Raw genomic sequence first — 14251 nt, forward strand, 5'->3', positions numbered from 1 at the left:
GGCTTTTAAATTTCCCACTAGATGGCGCCGAGATATATTATATCTACATTTGTTGGTGAAATATTTTGACTTGTCAAATATTATTATATTTTTATTTCACTAATTATTGCTTGTAATAATTTATTATCCCTTTTGCTATGCATAAAAACCTTGTCTTATAAACATTAGTTTATCGTTAAAAAATAATAAATAAATGGGTTCAATTATTAACAGAGAAAATTACTAAGAAATTTTATGAATCAAAAGAAAGATTGGGGTGAAATTGTTTCGTAAATAAATTATATTGACGAATGGTCCTTTTTGATTCAATTAATGTAAAACGTGATGTACTATACTTTAGAAAGTATACTGTACATTAAAAAGTGATGTACTATACTTTAGATCGGTGGGTTGCTTTAATCAAATGGACCTAGTCCGTTATCGAGCAACCTTGTTTAAATTAAATACTTGCTTGTGTGCGTAGGCGATAAGGTTGTGTGAAAAACAATTTCATAATAATAAAGGTAATAAATAAAAACACATGGATAAGTATGTAACATACTATGAGCACAGTATTATATTATTTCAAGTGCTTCCGCATACTGATAAAGGTATCAACAATACAACAATACTATTACATCAAATATAATTTATATTATTCTGTCGGAAGGTACGGTACCTCGTACCTCCCCACCTATTCACATTTTATTGTTATTTAGTACTTAAGGTAGGTACTCAAATGATTGAACATTAAAAATGCATTTTTGTCTTCTTAATTAATTTACATCATTATTTTAGATATTTACACTTAGGTAGATCTTAAAATCACATTATTATAAAATTAAACACTGACCCAGACATCTATTCTTCATCGAAATTAACATAATATGTAGCAAATATGAATTTTGGAAGATTTCTGGGAGTAATATGTATAAAACAATTTGTCAGGTATTTTCAAAAAAAATCCGGTTAAAATTGACCATAACATGAACGGAATGTTAGTTTCTCAGTCAACATTAAAGAAATTCTAACAAATAATTTTCACAAGTTTACATCAAGTTGCATTATTTTTTTATCACATTCGTGCTCTGTCGATTCATACAAAATATAATCAATTAAGTCCAAAATCTTCCCACAATGTAAGTTTAAAAATAACATCCATTTGGTTACAATTATAATTATAACAGACCTGTTAACAGGTAAATACACAGCACTTAAGTGGCACGGGGTAATTTTTTTCACCTAGCGATGCCGAACAAACACTAATAATTCAAAGTGCTTGTTTGTGGAGACATTATTAGATTTTCATTGATTCACAGCTCTCCACTGTATTAAATATTAAAAATAGTGCTTAGTTTTCATATCACACAAATTGTCTTTTTTTAAATCACTGTGTTCGTTTCACCTCTACCATAAAAAATTTAAAAGTGTACCCGCACACGAAATTTTGTGGCACAAAATTAAAACGGTTGGTGTGGGGTCACCATAGTAGCCTATTATAATTTTTACACAACTTTACTGTCAGACAGTCTTCGTTAGGATTTGTTTTCTGCAGTGATTTCCGCGTTGGTGGGTGGTACTGTTTGGTTTGGGACGGCTCCAGCGGCCATATAGAGTTGGAAGAGATCTGTCACTGACAGTTTAGTCATCGGAGTGGGCGGCGTGTGTGGACTCCAGTCCCCTGCCGAGGCCTCCGCCTGCTTCTGTCGGGCTTGCTTCTCGCGGACTATCTTAAGCTGCTGAAGTGCCTCGTCGTAGCTCGGCAGGCCGGAGACTATGGTGTAGCTGGGGAGAGACTCTCTGTCGGCCGCCTCTATGTTCGCTTCGTTGACGGTGCGGGCTTGTATTACTAAAAAGAGGAGAAAAACAACTTGTTTATTATGTCAATAATGATAATATTCAACAATAAAACAATGGAAATATAGTTCTTAGGATTTTTCTTTAACTTATTTCAGTATATGTTTAGCAGCGCTTTCACAAATTGCCAGAATATGCCACAAACACCACACAGGTCAATGCGATCATAGTTTCTTCGTTGCATACTGAATATTACCTGTCGGATAAACTCTTGCAAAATCCTGATTTGCTACAAGTATCTTATTGCTCACTGGTGATGTGCGGAAAATGTACAAAGACATTGGCATTATTGGCAAGCAACGTAATATGAAGCCACACACATGAAAGTTATTAGTTAATAGATTTATATTTGAAAACTCAATGCCTTTGTGATTGATTTGAGTTAGTATTAATTGTAAAAACAAGGTGAACAATAATAACAATTTGCTATCGCAACACCTGCCATAAATTCATAAATGTTTTTTTTCACTAAGCCATCGCAGGTATATTGACTAAATCCAAAGGCACTTTTATGTTAAGTATATTGATAACTTGAAGGCATAAAGATAAGGTTTATATTCACGATTTCAGAGTAGGCAGTGATTTTTTGCAAATACCCGTGCTAGCATTCTAGTACCTACATATGAAGTGGTATAAATTTGCACCTATAAAATTACCCGCCTAAGTGAATTAGTTAAATACCTATTCTGCCGATATAAGTTTTTAAAAACCACAGTATATTATCCTACTGTCACAGTAGGATAATATCTACTGTGTGTAAGCTATTAGACGTACGGAAACATAATACATAAATAAAAGAATGACCCACAGAAAACCATAAAAAACATTTTTTAATCATCTTAACCTACATATTTAAAAAAATGAAACGTTAGACTTGGTGTAAATCAAACTGTAAACTTCCTTGTCACGATCTTGCGAATATGATTTAGAACCACACAAGTACAAAAAAACAATTATATCGTCTCTGTTTAACACGTTCATTTTAATTTTACATATTTACGTTGCAAGCATACATACCTACCTACCTTCCTGTGTGTACAGTCTATCTGATTAGACTGATTATTGTAAGTCTAATTGAGTCTCTTTACACAAATTTAAAGAGCTAATATTTGTTTGAAAATATGATAAATAGGTAATACGAGTAGCCTTTTTTTAGCTGCAATCTCTTGCAAAAATTAAAAGATTTGCCACAGGCACGCGACCATGTATATTTTTAATTTCATATAAAAATTATAATATTAATAATTGGATGATTTGCACATAATATGTAGATACATAAGTTTCAGTTTTTTTGGAAGAACTGCGCTGACCTTCGGAATGAAATGTTTCCCCGAAATACTAAGATATTTTCTGTGGGTAGCCTACATAAGTTATTTGTTATTTTCAGATATTAATATATTATTTTTGTAAACGACTCACTAACTCAAGAACACATTTATCCTTTTTTATGAACCCTATTATCTTTAATTTTACAAAAGACTAAGACCTTCTGATCTCATTATGGTTGTAGAATAAAAGGTCCTCGTTGCATGACTCACTTGACAAATTTTAGGTAATTGTAACAATAGACTCCCTACCACGAAGACATCCGGTAGTTCAGTGATACATTATAGAATTTTTAAGGTAGGTATAAGTACAAAGGAAACAAGTTGCATTTTATTATGAGTATAGAATAAAGAATGCTATCTACATAAATGCAAACCAAAAAGGTATCTTAACTTCTGCCCGACTTATAATGGACTTAAACCAGTGCGGTATCTTCAAGAAAAAACTCACCCAAATTTAAAATAATGTCGGTACACCGTGACGCATGAAAAATGAGTAATGCCGATTTAAAGAATCTATTCAAATTATTCGTTATCCGATTAAAAACGGGATTGTAGACCCTTTACGAATTAATCGATAGGTTTCCTGATAAACTTTTAGTAAAATACAAATATATCATCACGATGTCTGAACACGTATTCGTAAAATTCCTAGTGTTTTCGAAATTCGTCATAATATATTATCAAGGCAAATTCAGGTGCATGAACACGTGTTCTGATATGTTAGGAATTTACTAAAAGTTTTTCAGGAAATGGCCTGCAATCCAGTTTCAACATGATTACCAATAATTTTAAGAGATTCTTAATAAATTAGCAATAATCATTTTTATCCGTGTAGAGTTTTTAGTTTCATAATTTAATAAAGCAACAGTCACTCTTTCGAACAAATGATTTTGGCTCCCTTCAGATAACGCGCCTGCGACCGGCACTTCAGTTGTCCAACCCTTGATCCGGGCCTGCATTTGATGACAATTAGGAGTGTGACAAATCAATATTATCTCAGTTTCAATTCCATAGTGATTTTAACAATGTGGGGTTCTTCAATAAGCAATATCATTCTTAGAAATATAAGACCTACAACACAACAGAGCACTAACAATTTCACCATCGAGCCTAAAATTTGACAAAACATTTTTAAAAGCTCGATTCTGTACCACTACGCTTAGATTTTTTTCAACACAAAAGCTCGATTTCAAGAAAACACATCAATTGTATATGTAAGCCCGAACGAACCTTGCGTAGGTACTTGTGTATTGAAAATCACAAAGCTATCGCGCTGTTTTATGGTAGTGAAGGGTCTCTTAGAAATGTTTGCAAGAAACGGTAGCTGTCTCATTTTTATCGTAATTGGATATGTCTCAGTGGGAAGAATGTCTTTTGCTAAAATTTTAGTAAGAGGATATTAGGAGGAACATTTGGACCCAATCTTGATTTCGAGATTGACATCTGAAACAGGATATTTGAGAGACGATATTGATCGGAAATGTGCCTTTGAGGATGAGTTTTCTGAAGAATAATATCTTGTATTCTTTTTAGTTAACATTTTTTTAACAATTAGCAACATTTTTACTGTTTAGCAGTTATTTAAAACACACGGTGATCAATTTGAAAACAAAACCACAAAGTAAATTAACTGTAAAGCAGATATTTTGTTTGTTTATCCCACTTAAAACTAAAACATCTCTAAAAGAGAGCTTTTGCATTCCAAAATTAGCACAGTTTTTTTGCGTAACAATTATCGTTTCCATCATGAGCTATGAAGCCTTGAAATATTCACTTAACTAATATTGTTCGTTCCAAATTTCCCAAGTGTTCAATAAGAAAAGAAACACAAAAGCCATGTTGAAACTCAGGTGAAGCCGGGTAGTAACTACCAGTGGTTTTATAAATTTAATTGTATAAATTGCGCCATTCTCCTTCTGTCCTGTACCAAGGTTCCATTGTCACCAAGCGACAACAATAAACACCGTGTTAAATTTCTTTCTTCAAGTTTTGATAAGAATTTCACAGTATTATTACACTCGTGCCTAGGCGGGAATATACTACGGTGAAACGTTTCAAAGCAATACCAGGCTTAAAAAAATTTTACAATAAAAAAACGTCTCACGAACTTTCTGCTATTAATTCCTTTTTTATAAATTACACAGAAGTGAGTCTAAAAACAAATATTTTAGATCAATGCATACTAACGGAATTCATAATATGGATGCGAAAGATATAACAGACCCAGAGAGATGTCGTACGCCCATCATCGACAATCGTCCCATCCCTTCTCACACGTCCTGTATGAAAACGAATGAGACAGAAGATACCTACTAGAATGATTACATCACGTATGACCTATCTCTTCGACTACTATAAACACTCTAAAAAATATAAAGTAACTTAACGAGATATGATCGCATGCATGCTGGGCATCACCTTAAAATGTAGAGCAATAAATTGAATAATAAGGAAGCAAATTAAAGTTAAAATAAAGTAAACCACAGTTACTGATATGGTTGCATTGGCCAAAGGTGCTAAATTTAATGACAAATGACGTAATGAATATGAGATATAGCTTGAAGGACGGACAATCGATCGTCAAATGTCATCATTCATTGCCCCCAAGAGGATCCACGAGTAGGTACTCACGGTCGCACTAAAACCCGCTAAACCGCCGAGATAACCAAACTAGGCTCAAGCACTTCTTAGCGCAAAGTATGGATTCGAAAAGTTTAGAAGCCACTTCAGGTACAGGGTTCAAGGTCCAGCACAGAACGTAAAATCTACTTACCTAATCCCGGTGTCTATAAGTTTGATCTTACGCAAGACATGTGCAATCCTTAGCGCACAACTTGAAAAGTACCATTAAAGGTCAGTCTTCTACCGAATAATTACATGTGATACCCCTAGTGGTAGAAAATGGCACGTAGACACGTGTAATTAATTTATGAGTTGGCAGTATTACTAGCACCTACATACTTATAAAAAACAGGTTTTTCACTGTCAAGTTTATGACTTCAACACGTACAAGTTCATGGTTCAAGGAATATTAATAAAAATCATAGTCCTTAACACTGAATGTAGGTGGTAACCTTTCATGATAAGGTGACATCAGGTGTCGGTACAAATCGCGGTATCGACATTATCGCCTAGATTATATTTTTATCCATGACCAGCCATTATATCACCATCAATAACAAATTACGTACCTAACATCTCTTACCTACTGTGGTGATAAGCAGGTACCACTGTAAAAGCGGTGAACGCAACCCCAGAGGCACACAAAACAACAGAGCTACGGTAGAGTGTTACACGGTGCAGAAGACAACAGTTTTAGACTACACCTACTTTTTCAATGCTTATTTGCAAACTTTTCCAATAAAATCCCGATATCGATTGATTAAAGGAAATTTCCAAACTGGAAACAGATTTAGCTCAATTTAAAATAGTGCCTAGCAGGAGTCCTTGGGGGAAGCCTCGTGGGATCTAATAAGGTACCTGAAATCTAGATTATGCACCAATGTTCACCTCTTCCATATGTTACAGGGTTTCTAAATAAAATTAATGATCTACTAGTATTAGATGTAGGTAATAGGTACATACAGGTTTAGCGCCCTTGAGGTGATTTTTCACAAAAACGGCGCTCTACAAATTATCCAATTATTATTATTATTATACTGTACGATCTGAACATTTTTGTTAAATCTGGCTAATCTTCTCTCCAGGAAATCATTTATTGGAAAATGTTCTCACCGTTAATAATATTTACTATTAACTATAAGTTATTATTATTATTTATTACTTATAACTTACTCAGTTAATTAAAATTTATATCTCCTATTAACTATTAGTTATTCTTATTATTTATTACTTGCATTACATAACTTACTCATAGTGAGTAGGCCAGCTATTTTTAAAAGTAGCCTTGACAATGATAAATATGTACAGGGCCGGCCCTGAACCAAACGGCGCCTGGGTCGAGTAAAATGTTAGAACCAGTAAACGCATAGGTAGGTGATAACAGTAAATAATAATAATTTAATATTAAGGCTGTTCGGTGTTAGGTATTATCAACACCTTGGCGCCTTGGCAATTCGACGCCCGGAGCGAAGTGCACCAATTGCGCCCGCGTAGGGCCGGCCCTGAATACGTAGGCACTATTATATGAGTTATTAGGTATCCTGTCGAATTTACCCTATAAGCCAACGAGGTTGTTAAAGTCAGCGTTTACCTAGCATAAAATTATAATTGATTTGAAATGACTCACCGGCATCAGCGCGCGTGATCGCATAGTGAAATAAGTCCCTTCACGTAGTAACACCAAACGCGACGAACGTAGTATGTGATTTCCTCGATTTGGAAGGGATTTAATAATAGTTAATCTACGTACTTATGTACGCAATTTACGATCTGCGTACAATAATATAATCATGTAAAGTAGGTATTATTATCGTACATTGCTTTGCGCTCGAAATGTTTGGTAAACGCGGTTAGGTAGGTACCACTTCCTTTTTTACATTCATTAAATAAATATTTATTTTTATTTTTGGGATAACTTTATGAGTAAAACCTCATATTGTAATATTTAATCATTGAATAGAATTAGCGATTCTGAAACGAAAATTTGAACAGAAAAATCAGAAAAGATACGGTTGCATCTAGGAATTAAACCCAGGACCTTGCCTTGCTAATATAATATATATACAGCGCATTTGAGGTGATTTTTCACATAAACGGCGCCACAAAAATCATCCAAATTTTATTTTTTATTCCGACTTTATGTCCGTGTTAAATCTTCCCCACAGGAAAAACTAAACCCTTCCACACACTTTTCCATAAATGATCATCTAGTCAATCCACATTATGCAAGTGCATTATATAAGCATAATAAATACAAAACAATACAAGATCAACAACACGTCAACTCACCAGAGATCAAAAGGGAAAATAATTCACCGACTCCAGATATTTTCATATCAGAGGGTTCGGCTCGGTAGAACTCCTAACTGGACCTATAAATCCTACTGATCCTTCAATATAAATATTTAAAAAATATTTCGTAATCCTACATGTATTTAATAATCTTATTATTGTTCTCCAGTCGGACCGTCGGAATAATAATAATTCGGTTGGCAATACAACAAGTCGGATCGTGTGGAGGGCTTGGACCGTTTGGCTCAGGACCGTCCCTAATCTATTTGGTAACCAAATAGATATCAATGCAGAAGATGGAAGAAACTTAGAAGACGTAGATCAGAAGTGGATAGAAAAATGCCTCCGATGTTGTTATAATTTAAAGTGTTTTATCTCTAAAATAACAAGACTGTCCTTGCTCCAGTTTTTAAATTTTAGTGACATTTATCAATGATAACATCGTACAAGGGAACTGGTTTTTGGTGTGAAGACAAATCTGAAGAACTGAAATATAAGTAAATAGCTACATCAAAAATAAGAATCATTGTATTCAAATTTTCCTCTAAACTTGTTTTTGCTTTATTGATTTTCTTTATTACACGCTTTTATGACAGAAAAAAATTTAGTTAGTTAAAAAATTGGGTCTATTATTTCATTTGAAATATGAGTATGAAAATAACACATAAATAATAATAAAAATAAATGACATTTTTTTTTGTATTAGGCAATTCACCCTAAAGAAAGTGCTTTGTTGACAAAAAAATGTACCTACATCAACATCTGTTAAACGAAAATAAAATTGTTACCAGCACAAATTGTAAAATGCGCGATCTTGGTGTGATTCTCGATAGTAAATATAAATATCATATTAATCAATTTCGACGGCCGGCATAGTCCAGTGGTAACGCATTGGACTGCCATTCCGAAGGTCGCGGGTTCGAACCCGGCGTGCGCAAATAAAGTTTATTTGATTAATTTGTGTTATTTCACAATTAATTAATTAAAATAATATATAGTATATTTGCGGCACGTTCCAGAGTGGAAGATACTACCAGTATCGCCCTGGTGTAAGACCACCATTCAGAATTGAAACGTTGCTCCAAATGGCTTTAGCCGTGTTTAGTGACTAGATCTGAATAGCCAGGTACTTCCCCACCTTCCTCTTTCCCTTCCCCACTTACCTTCAGCCTCACAACATCCCCCAACTGGGGATGCCATAGTCTCACTGGCTCCAGACGGGAGCAGTTGGGACTCTTGTAAGGTATTCACTATAAAAAAAATAAAAAAAAATCACAAAGAAAGCAGCTAAAATGCTTGGTTTCATAATGAGAAGTACGAAAATGTCACATATATTGTCATTATCAAGTGCGAGAGTTCTGTGTGGTCTCCTTTTTATGCATTGCATATAAACAAAATTAAAATTATTCTGAAAATGTTCATAAATATATATTTTGCAAATCGCACTATTGATTTAATAACCAATTGACATTGTCTTAGCTCAAGTTCAGAACATATTTAGAACCAATGACGTTACAATATATATATATATATATATATATATAGATTTATGTGGCAAGTAAGCACTCATTTGTGTCCAGAAAATTCTGAATTTTGATTTTTTTTTTCTTTTTCTGAAATTTCTGAAATTCTGAAACGTTGCTTATGTATAACAATTATACAAATTAAAAAAATATATATGTGTAAGAACGGAATAAACGATAGGACCAGGCGGCGTTTTCGTATTTAAAAGTTGCGTTGAATACTACCTCAAGGTCGACTAGCGTAGGGGGCTTGAACGCCTGACGGATTTTGAGGTGTCAGTGCCTTGCCATAATATAGCAGCGACAGTTTGCAAATGGCAGCGATTCTTGTTTATAGTCGTTTCTCACTGCTGATTTGTGTGTTATTTTACCGCAAGCATATACATCAACAGAGTTATTAGATTATTTATATAACAGTGAAGTTTAGTTGGCGACAGAACTGACTTCGTAATTTGACTTTTGTGCGTCCAGACCTCTACTCTAGTCGGCCTTGCATTTTCTCTATGACGCATAAAATCTTCGGATGGAAACAACTATTACTATCCTATTTTCTAAATTTGCTTGTTTTTACAAATGAAATGTTATTCCTTGGCTTTTGCTAGAGTTTGTCAAGTAATTAAACACTTTCTCACAGCACACGAGGGCATTTTGAAACTTTTTTTATGCCATTTACTTGAGGTAGCGACACGACTTTGCGCGGTGCGGACAGTTTAGGGCTGGGTTTACACTTGTAAGTAAAATTTACGACTTTCGTAAATTTTTGATAAGTTACTCACAGGAGCGATTACATATGCATCCAACTTATCATAAATAATGCTCACGGAAGTTGTTTGGAAGTTTAACTTACGAACTTCTCACAGAGACCGCTACACCAGTAATTCTATTTTTCGTAAGATGGCTTCCTGACAACATGCAACAACGCGTTGCCGCCGACTTTGACAGCTGTCAGTTAGTAATATTTGATAAGGGATTAAATTTGTTTATGTACGGTTAGATCATGGATCCCCATATAATACCCATTTCCGCACACAACGGATTGCCGCTGCGATAATATGCACAATTTTGTCAAACAAAAACGTAAGGGCCCGCAGAGTGCGTTGGATTAGGAGTTGGCTTCAAAGAAAAAGTACTGATAGGGATTTCGTTCGTTTAACGGCAGAATTAATAATTGAGGAACAACGAAAATTCTTTAATTTTATCCAAATTAGAGAAACTGACTTCTAATACATATTGGAAATGGTTGGACCGCTAATTAAAAAGAATGATACTCGTTTTCGGAATGCTATTTCACCAGCTGAAAAATTAATGAGATTCCTGAGGCGTATGTGTGTAACACCATGTACGATCGTGTGAGAAATGCGGAGATCAGCAAAGAGTACAAGGCTGATGTAAGCGTAATGAGTAAGATCAAGAAAGGGACGCTTAGATGGTTTGGGCATGTAGAGCGAATGAGCAAAGAAAGGAGTGTAAGGAGAATATACGATGCAAATGTGAATGGTAGCAGAAGTCGGGGACGCCCGAGGAAGACATGGCACGACCAAGTGAATCAGATACTTGAGTCGGGCCATGTCAAGAGACAGAATAATAGAAGAGTACCTATGTATTAAACGATGTATGAATGTGAATGAGGCAAGAAGTGTGTGCCAAGACCGAGTTGTTTGGCGGTCCGTCCTCTCAGCCTACCCCTGCGGGGAAACGGCGTGATGGTTAGTTAGTTAGAAAAAATAATGGTGACTCTTCGATTTTTGGCGTCAGGTAATGTTTTCTATGTATTCTTGTATTGCATTTTTGTATGCATTCATTGGAGATATTAATTTGTTGTGAAGTTTGATAGCTGATCCGTCAGTTCGTGAAGTCGAATACTAGAATCATTATCACACATTTACGCAGGCATTTTTTAAAGATGACATTGTGTTAATGATAAATAATGTTATGTTAGTCTCCATAGATTATTGCAGTGTATTATTTCATAAAGCTGTTCATGGCGACAAATAAACAAGTCCCGATGAGCAACGGCAGAAAGACCTGTCAGTGTTGCAGATTTCTGTTTTACCATCCCGACAGTGACGTCAAAACTTACTGTAAGCGTCTCAACTTATCAACAGTGTTGCCAATTCAGCTCCTTTAGAGCTAGATCTGGCTCTAAATCGACGTCGTCAGCTCCAAAAAAGTAATTTAGCTTCTTAGCTCGTTTTTCAGATTTTTCAGCTCTATTCACGTGAAATAATATTTAAAAAAATATATATTTGCAATAATATTCCAAAATAACGAGGACTTCCCAAAAAAAGAGTTTCCTCGAACTCCTGCACAAGTAAACAGTTACTAAAAATAGCGCCGTTTACACGCACACTTCGGAGCGACCGAGTCCCGCGACACTTCAGGCCGCCGCGCAAGTCTCACAGTGAACTGCGCTGTAAACCTATCGATCAAATCAGCTCTTTCGCAGTTTCGGTACTTGCTCTGCCGTGGTCAAACGGAGAAGTGGAACGAGTTTTTAGCCAGTTAAATATAGTCAAAAATAAAACTTGAAATAGACTTGGCAATGACATTGTTAATTCGATTTTAACAATTCGATCGGGGCTCAGGCGACACAACAAATGTTGCGAGGATTATGAACTTCCCCCAGACGTTAAAAAAAAATTGGAACAATGGCTGTATATGAAAAAAATCCTGATGAAGCCGGTCCTAGCAGTGCGATGGTACAGGAACTGGAACCGGATGACTGCTTAGATTTTTAGATTTTTTAGAGGACTAGTCGCTGCCTAACAAAAAAAAAATATAAAAAAAACAATAAAAATATCCTGAAGACTTCGATATTATCAAAAATAATTGTGTTTTGAAAGTCCGCCCCCGAATTTTTCTTCTCTGAAATTCTCTAACAACCCCCCCCCCCCATGCTTTATGTCACTTTCAAAATTTTAGCTCCTTTTTGGCTCTTTTTTGGGTTTCGCCTAGCTCTACTTTAAAATTCGAGTTGGCAACACTGCTTATCAATCTGTTTTGATAAGCTGTGAGAGAGCCGTAAATTCCCGCGTGAGCGATTAGACCTGTCAAAAACTTACGTAAAAAAAACTTCCGTAACTTGGTATAAATTACGGTAAGTGACTTATGGTGTCGTTTACATTGGTAAATTTGTCGTAAGTCGCTTACGTGAGCAACTTACAGGAAAAAACTTACAAGTGTAAAGGTAGCCTTTTACTAAAACTACGAAAGTCGAAAGTATTCCAATTGACGTACCTTTTGCTTGCCACTTTCAGATTTCTATAGCGTGTCTATAGGTATATATTGTAAAGGGACGTGGACACGGTCAAGCGGCTTGATCGCAAGCACGTAGTTTTTTTGTCTATTGTTGTCTATTGTTGTCTATTATTGTCTATGCTTAGCGGCTTGACAGCCCGCATCAAGCCTCTCCGTCAAGCATGGCCACGCCTTCCTGTGATTTCGTGGTGGTCTATGTATATGTACTTCTATGCCTTCCTGTCATTTCGTGACTCGCGGCAAAATGGAATCTGTCAAAGACAAAGCGTTCTTGGCTCTTACGTTAGCTTTATGTTTGAATAAAATAATAAAAAGAAACGAATTTGGTGTCAAGAATGGTACAAGTTAAGGTACCGCTTTACCCATTAGCATTTGCAAAGTGTATTACAGGCTACAGCACCAAATGATTTCAAACATTTTCTCCGAATGGATGACCATATTTATTTATTCTATTATTTATTATTTATTCTACAGTTTGATTATTAATGACCTTGAAAACCGCTGTCATAATTATTAAAAAATACTAAAATACTTCCAGAATTTTTAAATTAGATGGATTTCTACAAATTGAACACAAAAACAATAACTAAGTACCTATTTTATAACAATTTTATTCAATTTATATCATGGTTTATGATACGTGATATTTATTTGTCTATTGTCGTTTGTCTATTCCCACAAAAATATAAATTCGCATCAAGCCTCGCCGCAAGCACGTAGAATTGCGCAATGCTTGCAAGCCAGCTTCGGTACACGGTCAAAATGCTTGACACAAAGTGCCATAGACAATAAACTACGTGCTTGCGATCAAGCCGCTTGACCGTGTCCAAGTCCCATAAGACCCTAAATACATTTAACTTAAATGCGTTTAGTTGCGTCTTGCACCACGCAGTTCGGTGGCAATTTTAGTTAAACGCGTTTAACGCGTCGGTAAAACAGTTACCGCGTGTTTACCGCCATTTACGCGTAAATAAAACAGCTACGATGTTTCATTTTACTTGAAGTGTCAAAATATTTTGTGATTGTGTGTGTGGTTTAATAGTGTGTTCATTTATTTTATGAAGAAAAAGTTAAAGCAAATAGACATAATGATGAAATAATACAAAAAGAGCTTCTGTTGTTGGAATTAAAAATACAATTATCCGAGTAATTTTGTTTTATTTTTTTATTTCTTTTACATATGATATTGTTTTAAAGTATTATAAGAATGCTGTAGGTATGATTAGAAGTTTACAACCTTGCAAAGTACTCCTCGATAAGGAGTGTTAGCTCTGGTTAGCTCCAAGTGACGAGCACCTCATTTTGATGTCATTTCTTTACTGAGACGAAATATTCTTTGAAACTTCTTGGCACTGAGTGTTTCAAATAAATTTGTTCTCTTGTTACTTTTCT

The 14251-nt window shown here is 35.1% G+C and overlaps 1 protein-coding gene across 1 annotated transcript in view; it reads right to left on the reverse strand.

Moving 5' to 3' along the window:
* Positions 1-552: 552 nt before the first annotated feature.
* Positions 553-14251, reverse strand: part of LOC149424745 (protein commissureless 2 homolog) — a 47343-nt gene continuing 33644 nt past the window's right edge. Inside the window, exon 2 of the mRNA XM_089630972.1 lies at positions 553-1828. Within this exon, the coding sequence (XP_089487098.1) occupies positions 1515-1828 (314 nt within the window). The 3' untranslated portion in view covers positions 553-1514. The remainder of the gene's footprint in view (positions 1829-14251) is intronic.

Source organism: Hesperophylax consimilis, chromosome 4 (genome assembly GCF_061612785.1).
Source record: "Hesperophylax consimilis isolate HC1 chromosome 4, BYU_Hcon_1.0, whole genome shotgun sequence".
In the NCBI taxonomy this organism is placed as follows: domain Eukaryota; kingdom Metazoa; phylum Arthropoda; class Insecta; order Trichoptera; family Limnephilidae; genus Hesperophylax; species Hesperophylax consimilis.